The sequence below is a fragment of the Thamnophis elegans genome, chromosome 1, assembly GCF_009769535.1.
Source record: "Thamnophis elegans isolate rThaEle1 chromosome 1, rThaEle1.pri, whole genome shotgun sequence".
Classification (NCBI taxonomy): domain Eukaryota; kingdom Metazoa; phylum Chordata; class Lepidosauria; order Squamata; family Colubridae; genus Thamnophis; species Thamnophis elegans.
This window is the reverse complement of record NC_045541.1, coordinates 25,920,341-25,933,901: the sequence shown is the minus strand read 5'-3', so window position 1 is coordinate 25,933,901 and position 13,561 is coordinate 25,920,341. Positions and strand designations below refer to the sequence as shown.

The 13,561-nt window shown below is 36.6% G+C and overlaps 1 protein-coding gene across 1 annotated transcript in view; it reads right to left on the bottom strand.

Annotated features, from left to right (window-relative positions):
- Window positions 1-13,561, bottom strand: part of SLC25A12 (solute carrier family 25 member 12) — a 49,348-nt gene that overhangs the window by 30,203 nt on the left and 5,584 nt on the right. The window contains exons 3-6 of the mRNA XM_032209833.1: window positions 9,324-9,466; window positions 5,957-6,072; window positions 1,671-1,810; window positions 1,160-1,306 (exon numbers count right to left, since the gene is read on the bottom strand). Of these exons, the coding sequence (XP_032065724.1) occupies window positions 1,160-1,306; window positions 1,671-1,810; window positions 5,957-6,072; window positions 9,324-9,466 (546 nt within the window). The remainder of the gene's footprint in view (window positions 1-1,159; window positions 1,307-1,670; window positions 1,811-5,956; window positions 6,073-9,323; window positions 9,467-13,561) is intronic.

Below are 13,561 nucleotides of genomic sequence, written 5' to 3'. Positions count from 1 at the left end.
CCTTACATTTCAATTCCCAAATAAGCAGGGAATGAGAAGATTGGAAATACTGTGACAAAAGCAAATTTCATTCGGTAATAAGATTTATTAACAGACCTAGAATGTGCTAAGATATACAAGGAATTCCAATTAAAGGAATTTTTGCTACTGAAAAAGAGGCAAATGAAAGCCCTCACACCCACCAAAAAAATTCTTGGATAATTAAAAATTGGAACAGATATCTAAACCAACTCTCAGAGGGTAAAGTATACATCTGCATATTATTGTGCTCAAAGCAGAATAGTGAGCAGAAAATCCTTTAGTCCTTTATAGGAGAAGGGCAGGCAGAGCTGGAGAGTGGAGATAAACCCATCATCAGTTTAGAGTCCTTGCATTGCCACAAGAGATCCAAGTCCAGACCCCCTTGAATTCCTTTGGCCATTTTCTAGTGCAAATTTAGTGCTGACTTTTAGCTGATCAAATTCTTATGTACAAATGTGAGCAATAAATCTTTCTGAGCTACAACTCAGGCTCTGGCTCCAATCCTTCGAGCCTAACACTAACATTTAGGCCAGTTAGGAAAATCTGTGGAACTTTTGTATTCCCAGAAAAGTCCATTCCACCCAATCAACTAGGTAAATGGAAGTGGTTCTTCAAAAAGTATCTAGAAAGTCACTGAACGTCTTCTCCAGTTTAAATGTGCTAGTCTTGAACTCAATGGTCTGACATTAATTAGTGACATTCTAACATAACAGTTGTCATAAACCATACAAATGTATGTTAGGAAATATGAAGAGGAGGATTTGGGTGGCTGATTGATCCCAAGTCTGAAAAAAATTAAAGGAAAATTTTTTAGTAGTAAGATTATATACAAGCTTTCAATTTTCATTGGGGGGGGAGGGGGGTATTAATACTTCAAAAACAACAGATGACTCCAAAATGTTAGCTTTATTTTAATTGTCCCCAAATTCTAATTGAAAAAACTTGATTCTCCCACCAATATTACCATTCTCCTATTTTCTAGTTCTGCAAATTTGTATCAGCGTTGTTATGATGGCCTCATTAAAACAATCCTAGTAGGGCTAAAACAATGTTGCATCAGTGATAGATTCTTCTTTATTTCCAAAGACAACCATTACAATCTGAGCAACAGCTGATCCAGAGATTGCCAGCTACTTACTGAGACTAGGTTTTCTTCCACAAAAGGAGTAAGCATGTGTGGACGGATAGTAACCATGATCTCACTGAAATCTAGGCCGGTGATTAAGCCAGATTTGTTTTTGTCTTTCAGCGCAAATGCTTGTCTTGCGTGTTCTGACTGCAGCTCCTGAAATCATAGTACAAGGGACAATGTTTGGTAAATCTTACTCCAAAAACCTATGAGAATAATGCATAGAATCCCCAATGATTTTTCTCTGGTAACTGTAACCTTGCATTCTTCCAACCAACCAACCCACCCACCCACCCCACTAAAACTAATAGAAGAAAGCTACACATATGGAGTTCATCATCATGTGTTGTCATGTTGTAAGGATAGCAAGATTATTAACAACCATTTTTCTATTTGCATTAAAATGTAAAATACTGAAAACTGAAATAGCAATGCAATTTATTACTATTTTGCAAATATGATCTTGTGTTCAAGAAACATACATTATGTTACAGAGAAAAATAAATAAAAAGCTACTGACCTGCAAAAACTGAGTGAATTCTGAGTATGTCAGATGTTTCTTTCTATTATGTCCAAAGTGCAATCGAATGAATTCACAATCCCAGTTAAAAGGGATGTGATGATGAATAATGGTCTGTCCAAATATTTCTTTTACATTTTCTTTAAAAAGAATAAACATGTTAGAAAATAAAAAGTCAGCCCTGCTTTGCTTTCTTTTAACAGAAAACGAAATTACTTTTCAGGAGCTGTTCAGAGTTTTTTAAAAACATATAGAGGTTAGAAAGCTATTTATTTTTGCAACACAAAAACAAACTTCATATAGATTATTTCCAAATTCCACTTCTATGTTTATATTATGCAGATCCGTGAGAACCATGATTTTTCCTTGTTCAACTTTAATTAAGGAGCAATTTATTTTGTTCATTAGAAATACCTGGTGCTTTGCATGCTGATATAAAATCAGTGTTGTGTTTCTTGATTCTCCAATGTGTCAAATTAAGACCTTATTGAAAAGCAATGAACACCCATATTTCTGTATACCACAATATTTTCCAGGCTATGCGTGCAGTGATTGAGAGTTGATTATCGTATTCACGCTTGTGCAAATGCCACTATTATGTATATGTATATGAAACGTACGGCAAATTGTGTCATTAACAGCATGAAAAATAAATTAACTGTTTCAGATGATTGCTCTGAAAAAACTGACAGAATGTTATATAAAGAATCAAACTATAGTAATATTTAAAATATCCCATTATTGGGCCTATTTTGCCTTGGTCAGTGAGATGGTTGACACATAAATGTAATAAATAAATATTTGCTAAAGAACATGAATTTTCAGCCCTGTAAAATATGTTGGGATCTCACTCTTCAGGTGAAATCTTCATTATATCTGATCCAAGATATTTTCTCAAAGTTGCCCATCAAAGCATCTTGCTGGGCATGGGTTTGGGTTAGGGAGATTTGTCTGTCTAAATAAATAAAGAATGGCCTACATACAGTTGTTTTGTGTTGAAAGAGGATGCATAGGAGCTAGAAACTATTTTATTTCTGTTATACTTCCATACTAATCTCACATTAAGCTGTCATTAATGTCATGTGCTCAATGAGCTTCATATTATCACCTAATATTTCATAAGTAAAGATTCTTACCTCTTCATGAAAGGGACTGACACTAAAATTACACAAGTGACAGTACAGAAACCTCAACTTGTAAACATTTTCTTTTAAGGGTTTTTCTCCCTCTTTCAAAATATTAAACTCCAGAGTCCTCCAATGAAGCTGGAGTCAGTATATATACACTGACCTTCATTAAACCTTACAGGTCTCTCTTCAGAGACATAATTGTTCAAAGGATTAATCTGCAAGTTGATTCATTCTCTTGAATGACCTGTCCAAACCAACTCATGAGTCCAAATGTCTGAAATTCATGCTTAAAGTCACAGCTACCTATTTCTGGAATTGTGTGCAAAACGGTCACAAAAGTCACAGAATCACGAGAACAGGATCGGAATGGAAATCACAGTGAAAATGTTGAGAACTATTGGAGCCCCTTTACTGAATATAGTACTTCATCACACCCTGTGGTGAATGCTGGGCGCAGCTGCTTTGTTTTATTCAATTTGAAAAATATACTGTGTCAAAATAAAATATAAACAATATAAATGTAACTATAGGCTCAAATTAAGCCTGATGGTGTTAACAGGATACAGCCAGGCCCTTTTCTGGCAAAAATTACAGAAGTCGTTCACCTGCCCAGGAATAAAAAGGCCATCTAGTGCCTCACCCAATCATAAAACAAAAGAGTTGGGGACAAGCAGGGAATCTGGAGTGCACCGAGATTTCCACGGGTATGTTGAACACTATACTGACAAACAACTTCAATTTTTTCAGCTAGCTCAGAGATACTTCTTGTTCTTTGCAGTTTTACTTGCAACTGACTATGCAATTTCCTCAGAACTTTTTCTTAATACATTATAATGTACAATTGGAATTATAATTTCATGTTATCTTGTGATACTCTATGTTTCCAAACAGTACACTGGGACTTGACTCAACTTGTATTTCCTTCAGTGAAAAAAAGAAAAAAAATGGAATGTAAGATGTGCTACAACTATAATCCTGTCTCAGGGGGGAAAAAATGAGCTGAATGAGAAGAAACCTGCCATTGTTTTTATAGGTCACTTCATGAATTGGCAAACAAATAGGAGGGAAATATCTCAAATTCTTCATCAATAAGCCTGGCTGGATTATTTTTAATCCACAAACTATGTTTACTTGATTGAAGCAGCCCATTCCCAAATATACATTCAAAACTAAAACTTCTGAGGGCCTACTGGAAAAAGGAACGCATTCTGCTGCATATAAACTCAACAATGCTCCCACCACTTCATTGTCTTCAAACAATAAAGGTAGGTATTATATACAATACAGAAGTACCCCTGAATTCTTTCCCAGCAAATTATCTCCAGCAAAGGTGCCTTTTCATCCTGGCAGCCACAAATAATACTGAAACATTCTGAATGGTATTTGTTTCATTATTCCAGCATTTTACAGAATGGACAATGCTTTCAATCGAAGTGAATCAGTTTTGAAGTCAACTCAAACTACACTGTTTTCTGCAAAGTTACCAAGAGTAGTAAAAATGCAATAGAAATATAAGGGATGCCTGATATTTTAGTAGTTTCTAATATTTAATGAACCAAATTACACCTTTCTTATTCTCTTTTAATGTCAGACTTCTCTATTTTACAGAAATTTCCATTCCTAGAAAAGAAAAGGAATTATTGTACTAGGGTGATTGCACAACTACTATATAGTGTTTCTGTATCTTACATCAGAGTTTCTCAAGGTTGGCAGCTTGAAGGTGTATGGACTTCAACTTCCATGCTGGTTGAGGAATTCTGCTAATTGAAGTTCACACATCTTCAAGGTGCCACTGTTGAGAAACATCTTCTTAGATGTACCGCCCATATGTCTAACCTCCTGGCCTTCTAATGTGGTGAGACAACAATTTCTAAATCCAATCTTGCGATTCTAGGAACTGTACATTTAACCCATTGAAAAGTTTGATATGGCTTGTTTTGTTGTAACAGAGCAACTAATTAGTGTGGAAGTCTTCAGTATGGGAAATCTGAAACTTGTGCGGACAGCAACAATTTCAAGAAAAATCAGTAGAAAGCATATCAAATACATTGTTAAACTATTTTTTTCCTATTTGGCATACTTAATTAGGAAAGCAAGCATGTGCACAAATCAATCTACTTAGTACTAGCATGTGAACACAATTTTTGTTCTATAGGCATAGGGACTTTGATCTCTATAGCTGATTAAGTTGCATTGTATGCAAAAAGAACTGGAAAGGGAGACACTCAGGTAGATCTCCCATTCCTGGTGTTTCCCAGCTGTGTTATGCCAATTGGACAGGGTAAATGGGACTGGTTCTTTTTACACACGTATAAAATGTTCAGAGGGGACTATTAATACAGAAAATAAGTGACTTACATCCTCAAGCATAAAGTGTGGTACCTTTAACAGAAAACATTAATTTAATTACATTATAGGCCTATCAAAGCCATTAACATTCAATGTTTACCATCATAAAATACTAGCCAGGAGCAAAGCCATCAGAGGTCTGATTTTAGTATTAATGAATACATAAGAGAACAAGTGAAAAATGCAAAAAAAAAAACAAAAACCCAGAAACAAGACAAGAAACTCCATACTAGCAAAATATCCAGAAGGAAACTTGACATGCTAACTTTCAAAGTTTTGAAAATGTAAATCAAATTCTTATTTCTTGCCTTGTTTTTAAGCATGCTTCTTTCCTTTCTTCCAATTTAAAGCAGCAAAATGACCCATCTTTTTTTCTTTACACATGGATCCATCAGTACTATGACTGATGTAATGAAAATGGAATGCTGGGGGAATATATTTCTGGGACATTTGCAGAGCAGGGGCAGTAAATAACATCTCACATCAAACAGCTGATGTTTTGGCAAAAAATGAGTTGATAAGGAAGCTTTCAAATGTTATTCTGGAAACTCAGGGAAAACTAATTACTTGAAGCTAGATTGGCCCAAAGACAAGCTTTGTACCAGTTATTTTAGGAAAGTTCATGCACTACAGTTAGACTATTATGTTGTGTTTTTAAATGACTTATTACATAGGTCCTGCATTTAAATCTAAAAAGAAATATGCAGTTTGTCCTGCAATGTTTATTCTGAGATTTCTGAAATAAAAACTCAAAATATTCTCCTTTCCCATGACATAAATAATATTTAGCCCTAGATAAGCTCTTACCAAATGTCACTTCGCCATTGCCACTCTTGTCAAACAACTGGAAAGCAACAATGAACATTGCATCTGGTGTACATAAAACTGACTCAAAGGCCAAGAACTCTTGGAAGGAAATTAACCTGTGAATCAAAAATCACAAATTTTAGAGCGGAAGGAAGTGCAAAGATGGGGTAGAAAATATTTCAAGAGGTTCAGTTATGAAACAATCAAATCTTATCAAATCTAGACGCTGGGCAAAATGCAGCAAATCCTAGGAAATTCAAACTCTAAGCAACTAATCAAGAAGTGGAATGGGACAACTCACCACAGCCAACTCGCTGTGGGACAATTTTAACAATTCTATGTAATTATTTAAAAGAAATGAAAAATATTTTAATTTTTGCCTTTCACATGTCATTCTGTCCCTCCTTTTGCATCCTTTCTTTAGTGATTCTACTCCACCATTTCTTTGATATAAGTGTAACTTTTGTCCTGCAGCGAATTGCCACAGACCCAATCAGAAGCAGGAAGGTTTTCTTCCTGGTTTGCTTTTAAAAAGGGACAAGGCAAATTCCACTTTGGCTTTGACCTTCCTTCCAACAGCTTCTACTGGATAAGGAACACATCCCAATCAGGAAAAAGGCTAGAAAATCATTTTAAAAATGACCATTTACCGAAAATATGGAGCTAGATACAAATTAGCATCCTTTTAAAATTTATGTTATGGATTGACCTGAGCTGGAGTTATTTGGATCTTTAGCCCTTCAGTATTTTGTTCTGAATTTTGTGTTTGCCTGGATGCATATTTGTCCTGGAAATTTAGATATTTAGGCCTCCAGGATTTAGTGTACTTTCCCTTTTCTTTTCTTCAATTATCTTCAATTTTGCATTAGCTCCTTAATCTTAATCTACATAATAAACAACACATATCTTTGTATTGAACTCAGCAGTTTTATTCCCTTACAAATTGGCCTATCGCACATCTCAGCCACTCCACTTGCTATATAAAGGAGAAGGGGAACATTGAAGTAAGGACATTCAGAATATTTTACTAGCCTATAGAAAAGAAGGCAGAGTTCTCCTTTAAGTTTGTAATGAAGCCAGAGACAAGTCAAATTTTAAAAAAGTGACAAAAGAAGAGAAGTTCCCAATCTGAATTCCTAGAGACAACCCAAAGGCCCAGATACAGCCTCCAGGGACTTCCAAAAGTTGTCCACAAAGGTAATATTCAAAATGAATAAATGCATAATTGTTCATATTAAATTTAAATCAGATCAAGCTTAGTCTTTATTCTTTAGCCAATGACTATTTTGGAGATATAGCTACCAATATGTTAATAAAAGATGAAATGCAACTTCCAGCCTCTCAAAAATGCACCTCTATGTAAGGGAAGAAGAGAGGGATAGGAGAGGGGGCAGAGGGGGGAGAGGAGGGAGAGGAGGAGAAGAAGGGGAAGTAGAGAAGGGAAGAAAGGAAGCACGGGGAGGAGAGAGGGAGAACTAAGTGATGGAGTACAAATATGGTGTATGGAGCCCAGAAGAGACCAGAAGAGCCAATAATTGTTTTGGGGAGATGATGTTAAGACGAATCGATATAAACATTTAACAATATAATATGATGTTGGTTATGTAATATTATACATGTGGTTATTTGTTATGAAAATGAAAAAAATAAAAAACTTTATTTAAAAAAATGTACCTCTATCCTACAGCAACATTTACAGCCCCAGTAAGGAGATCTAAGAAGAAAAGCCAGCATGTCCTTTTATTGCAGTGATAATAAGGCGTCATTTCTGGCATGGTTAGAAATTAATTTAACTCATCTACTTGGCAACTTATAGCTACTTATGCTTAATGAACAACACAATGAAAGAAAGAATAATTTAGAATAGCAGCAAAGGTCATATGTGCCCACCAAATAACCCTCAGGAATTTAAGAGGTTTTTAATTTTACAAAAATGAAATTTAGAGATATTTATTCTGCCAGTCACCCACAAAAAAGGCTACATTTAACTTTGCAAGTAACCTTTAATTGCCTCTCTATCAGTGTCCTCCAATGGTATTAGTGGCCTTTGCACCCCACTGTGTTTAATTCCTGAATATTGTCCAGAAACATCTGCCCTTCTCGAAAATAAAATTGGAGATCCAAAGAAAGCAAAATGAGAAAAGGACGCCTGCTGAGCTGCTCTAAAACTGCATGGGTTAAAAGGTTATGTCTGAAGAGAATGGATAATCTGTAAATTAGTTTCCATAAGCAATTTAAAAATAAAAATATTGTTCGCAAGAAATACTTAAAAGAAGCATTAACTCTGATTCGGCAAATAGTTTTCTTGCCACGTATAACAACATTTGTGATTCAGACTCCAGAAGCTTAGCTTGTCAAATTATCCTATCTTTTGAACGCCCAGAAATGTTATGGCATCACTAAAATATGCAAGGTTTGGGTAATCTCACGCGGAGGCTTGTAAAGGAATATCAAAATCCAATAAGCTGTTTTAAGATTTCAGTACTTTTACAGTTTATCAAGATTTGGGCATTTTTTAAAAAGAGTAATTTTAATTTTAATTCATTTTAATTTAACTGTAGAGGAGACCCAGGACCACTGTTTAAGGATAATATATTGTCCCAACATCTGCTGAGACTGGGTAGTTGATCCCTACCTTAGAGACTATTATATCATGCTGTTATTTACTCTATTTCCCCACTATATTCACATGTCTGCTCACAGAAACAACAAGCACAGTATGGGTCCTCATTTATTAAAGAAGTAATCCAAAGATGTTACATGTATTCATAATTTAGACCATAGCATCTAATGGCTTAATCTTCAGTTTTTAAATTGTTCATTTATTAGACTGATACCTGGCTTTTCAAGCAGCGTGCATACACCTGTCTTCTCCCATATTTCCCCCCAACAATTATTTAAGACAGGCTGGTCTAAGGAAGAAAGACTTGTATGAAGTACCCAGGGAACTTCTGGGGCTGAGGTTGATCTAGAACAGGCATGACCAGCTCATCACCCATGTGTTGCATGTAGCTCTGGATAGCTAGTAATGTGGCCCCATAAAATTGTAACTCATGTGATTTTTATTAAAAGCTAATATACTATATATGTTGTACGTAGCCCAAGACTATTCATCTTCACTCAATGCAGCCCAGGCAAGTCAAAAGGTTGGATACGCCTGGTCTAGAGCCTGGGTCTCTCCAGTCCCAGTTCAACCCCTTAACCATTATAGCTGAAGTGACTGTTTTGAAAACTAAATAATAGTTTCTTAGACCAACAGAAACTGCTGTAACATGTGATAACCTTCACACGCTTCTCACTTTTGGATTGCAATTTAAAATGACATCATTCCCTATCAAAGGTTACAATTAAGTGGTAGATTGCTCACCCATCTTTTGTCTGATCTGCTACTCCTGCCAATAAATCCACCGTTTTAGGATTAAAATGAGGTTCAGTATACAGTCCCAAGTATCGCCGGACAAAATCTTCAGGTGTCATGTAACGTTCTCCACTTTGTTCAACAGTGGCATACTAAAGACAAAATCAAATAGAATTATTGTATACTTTTTCAGCGAATAGAATAGAATAATAGAGTTAGAAGGGACTTTGGAGGTCTTCTAGTCCAACCACCTGTTTAGGCAGGAAACCCTACACCATTTCAGACAAATGGTTATCCAACCTCTTCTTAAGAACTTCCAGTGTTGGAGCATTCACAACTTCTAGAGGCAAGTTATTCCACTGATTATTTGTTCTAACTGTCAAGAAATTTCTCTGTAGTTCTAGGTTGCTTCACTCCTTGATTGGTTTCCACCTATTGCTTCTTGGCCTGCCCACAGGTGCTTTGGAGAATAGTTTGACTCCCTCTTCTTTGTGGCAGCCCCTGAGATATTGAAGCATTGCTATCATGTCTCCCCTAGTCCCTTTCATTAAACTAGACATACTCAGTTCCTGCAACCATTTTTCATATGTTTTAATCTCCAGTCCCCTGATCATCTTTGTTGGAAATAGAAATGTTAATATTATAGTGCTGTCATTAAGGTTATGCAAACTGCTTTTGCATAACCTTAATCTCTCTTTTTAAAATCTCTCTTTTTAAAATTATTAGGTAAATATCAGTGCTTCATGATCAGAAATCAAGCTTTCCCTTTTCTACTCCAGGCGAAGAAGTGATAGGAGAGATGTCTAGAGTACTGCAGGATGGTAAAGAATAAATCTGAGTTAACAAACGACTACAGATTCCAGTTGGATTAAAATCCAGTAAATGTCATAAAAAAGAAACAAATATAAATCAAATCTGTACAATCTATCAGTCTGAAGTACAATATTATAAACTGTTTTGCATTAAAGGTACAGAATTAAGACTGAAGCAAACAATAGAAAATGGATGACATACATTACAAATGAAAAAGATACTTCAATTTCAGGGTCAAAGAAGTTTCGACTAAAAACACTTATTGGCTTCCACGCAACATCAAATTCTTTTCTATCAAGTTCTTGGTTACATGGAAAAGAATGCATGCATACACAATTGTTGCCCTCTTTCAGCTATTGTTGCTATATGTGGATCTTCTGAAAGAAACTGAAATAATGTTGGCAGGAAATGGAATTTACATATCTGTTGGTCTGAACAGAAACCAAAACAAATGTTCACATTTTGTTAAGCAGTCCCTAAAAGTTGAAATAATCATTCTTCTTCAAACTGAAGACTCCTGGATAGAAAATGCAAATCTTGAAGTGCCTAGACAAATGAATATAACTAAGGATATTTATGTTCTGGAGGCGGGCTGGGAGAATCCATGTAAACATGTCAAGTAATCCAAACTATACAGAGTAAGTCACATAAACCAAGAAAGTAAACCAAGTGATTTTTTTTTACATTGTTTATTCTGCTGCTGAGGCCCAAATCAGTTAACAAACATGACCAGAAAAGTTGTAAAACGAGGCAAAACTTTTCTGGTCATATTTGTTAACTGAATCATTGCAGTTGTTAAAATGAGTAACATGATTGTTAAATGAATCTGGCTTCCCCATTGACTTCACTTCTCAGAAGGTTGCAAAAAGTGATTACAATGACCCCACAGCAACCATCATAAATGTGAGTCGGTTGTCAAGCATCTGAATATAAATCACGTGACCATGGGGATGCTGCAATGGTCATAAGTGTGAAAAATGGTCATAAGTCACCTTTTTCAGTGCTGTTGTAACTTCAAATGGTCACTAAATGAACTGTTGTAATTCAAGGACTACCTTTATGATGTTTGTCCACGTTTCTGTGAGTATTCCCTGCCACTTCACCTGCAGTCACAAGCTCTGCCTCTTTTCATTCCACATGCAGCTTATATATTAGTTGAACCACGTTCAACATGCAGCTTATATATTAGGAAACAAACTGGTAAGGGAACTTCTTTTTCAATTGATGACAGCATTTCTTCTATTGAGACTGCAATTGAGGAATCTGAAGCTAGATGTAAGTGTGACTAAATCTCTAACAAACTTTTCTTTCTCTCTCCCATTCAAGTATCAGGCTTTTAGAGAAGGGACAAATAATTTCTTACCAGATTCAAATTAAAGTCTTCAAGAGAATTTTGGAAATCATGACACGGCCCAAATGAAAATAAGCTCAAGGATGCATGCCAGAGACTTAACATTCACACTCCAATTGAAAAACGATTTGTGTGTTTGTGTACTCCATCCAAATAATGTTTGTTCACTTTCCACAGTTTTGAATCTTTTACTTGAAAGACAGGATGTGCAACTTAATAAACAATAATGAATCAAAGCCATATTTGAAATGCACAGCTGATTTGCCACCATAACCAGGGTAAACCCAGGAATGACAAGGGCTCTTAGCCACCTTGAATGGATATTGTATTTAGAAGTATTCAAAAAAATGAGAAGAAGAAAAAAAAATACAGTGGCCTTCCTGAAGCGGATTCCCTTGTACATAGGTCAGACTGCAATACTTACCATCCCATTCATACCAATGGGAGCTATCATCCAACATAATTGGTAGGCCCCTGGGAGAAAGCTGATGTACAGTGATATGGTTAAGTCCAGAACCTTTTTTGAACCAATAACCCACATATTAACTGGAAAGTTACAGAGAACTCTGTCTAAAAGCTAACTACTGAGCTCTCCGCTGATCCGATTAACACTCACTCACGTATGAAGGTGAATACATGCCCCCAGGACAATGTTGCAGGCTCCAATCTGTGTCGGTCATTGGGGCCAAAGGTTTTGACTTCTGAACTCTGGACTTATGAGTCACCTCTGGTCCCGGTTAGTGACCCAAATTGGATACTGACTAACACTCACTAAAATTTCCCAATACAACTGGAGCAAAGCATTTGTTTTTTCATTTAATCTGATTTACCATATTTTTCGGAGTATAAGATGCACCTTTTTCCCTCAAAAAAGAGGGGGGAAATCTGGGTGTATCTTATACACTGAATACAGCATTTTTTTTGCCTCCTGAAACCCTGCCCCCTTTGCAAATATGGCCCTGCATAGCCTTTAGGAGGATTCCAGAGTGCTCCTGGGAGCTGTGGAGGCCACAAATGAGTGAAAAACGAGGCATTTTTTGCTCGTTTTTGCACCACCACCCCAGTCCCCAGGAGCATTCTATAAGCCTCCTAAAGGCTATGCATGCCTTTTTGACAAAAAATGGGCCCGTTTTTGTGAAAAACTGGCCTTTTCTGCTCATTTTTGCCCCCCCCCCCCCCAGCACCCCAGGATTCTAAAAGTCTTCTAAAGGCTATGCCTGCCCTTTTTTTTTTTGGAAAAAAACGGTCCCATTTTTGCAAAAAAACGGGACAATTTTGGGAGATCTGCAGAGTGCAAAACCTTTTTTTTTAAAAAATTGCCTCTTTAAAATCTTGGTGCATCTTATACTGCGTTTTATACTCTGAAAAATACGGTAATCTGATTTAATTTAAATGGCCACTCAACTCACAAAGTGAGTCTAGGCAGCTTACAAATTATATACAAGCTGAAGAGAAAAGAAAGATGTATGGGTGCACCTGCTCCTTGCTATGCTCTTCCAGCAAGAGTCCTAGAAGAGACCTCAATAGCTTATCATTCTAATGGAATGCAAGCCTTTCTATTCTAAAGGGGAAAATACCCAAGACCTCACAACTCACAACCACTCCTATCCACACCCCAACAGCCTCCAGACCAGAGGTGATATCCAGCAGGTTCTGACCAGTTCTGCAGAACCAGCAGCGGAAATTTTGAGTAGTTGGGAGAACCGGTAAATACCACCTCTGACTGGCCCCGCCCCCATCTATTCTCTGCCTCCCGAGTCCCAGCTGGTCGGGAAGAAATGGGGATTTTGCAGTATCCTCCCACTGCCACGCCCCCCAAGCCATACCCACAAAACTGGTAGTAAATTTTTTTGAATCTCACCACTACTCCAGACATCAAGACATAACAGCATTACTTGACTGGCTTATGGTAGAGATGAACAGCTGGTATCAACAGCCTTTGGATGATACCTGAGTCTATTATTGGAATGGATTACGCTAAACAAGGCTACTGGATGCAGCAACCATAGAAAAATAGCTACATTTCGCCACTCTTATTTCTCCAATGTAATTTTAAGAAATAATTTTAACCTTACTCAGTCAG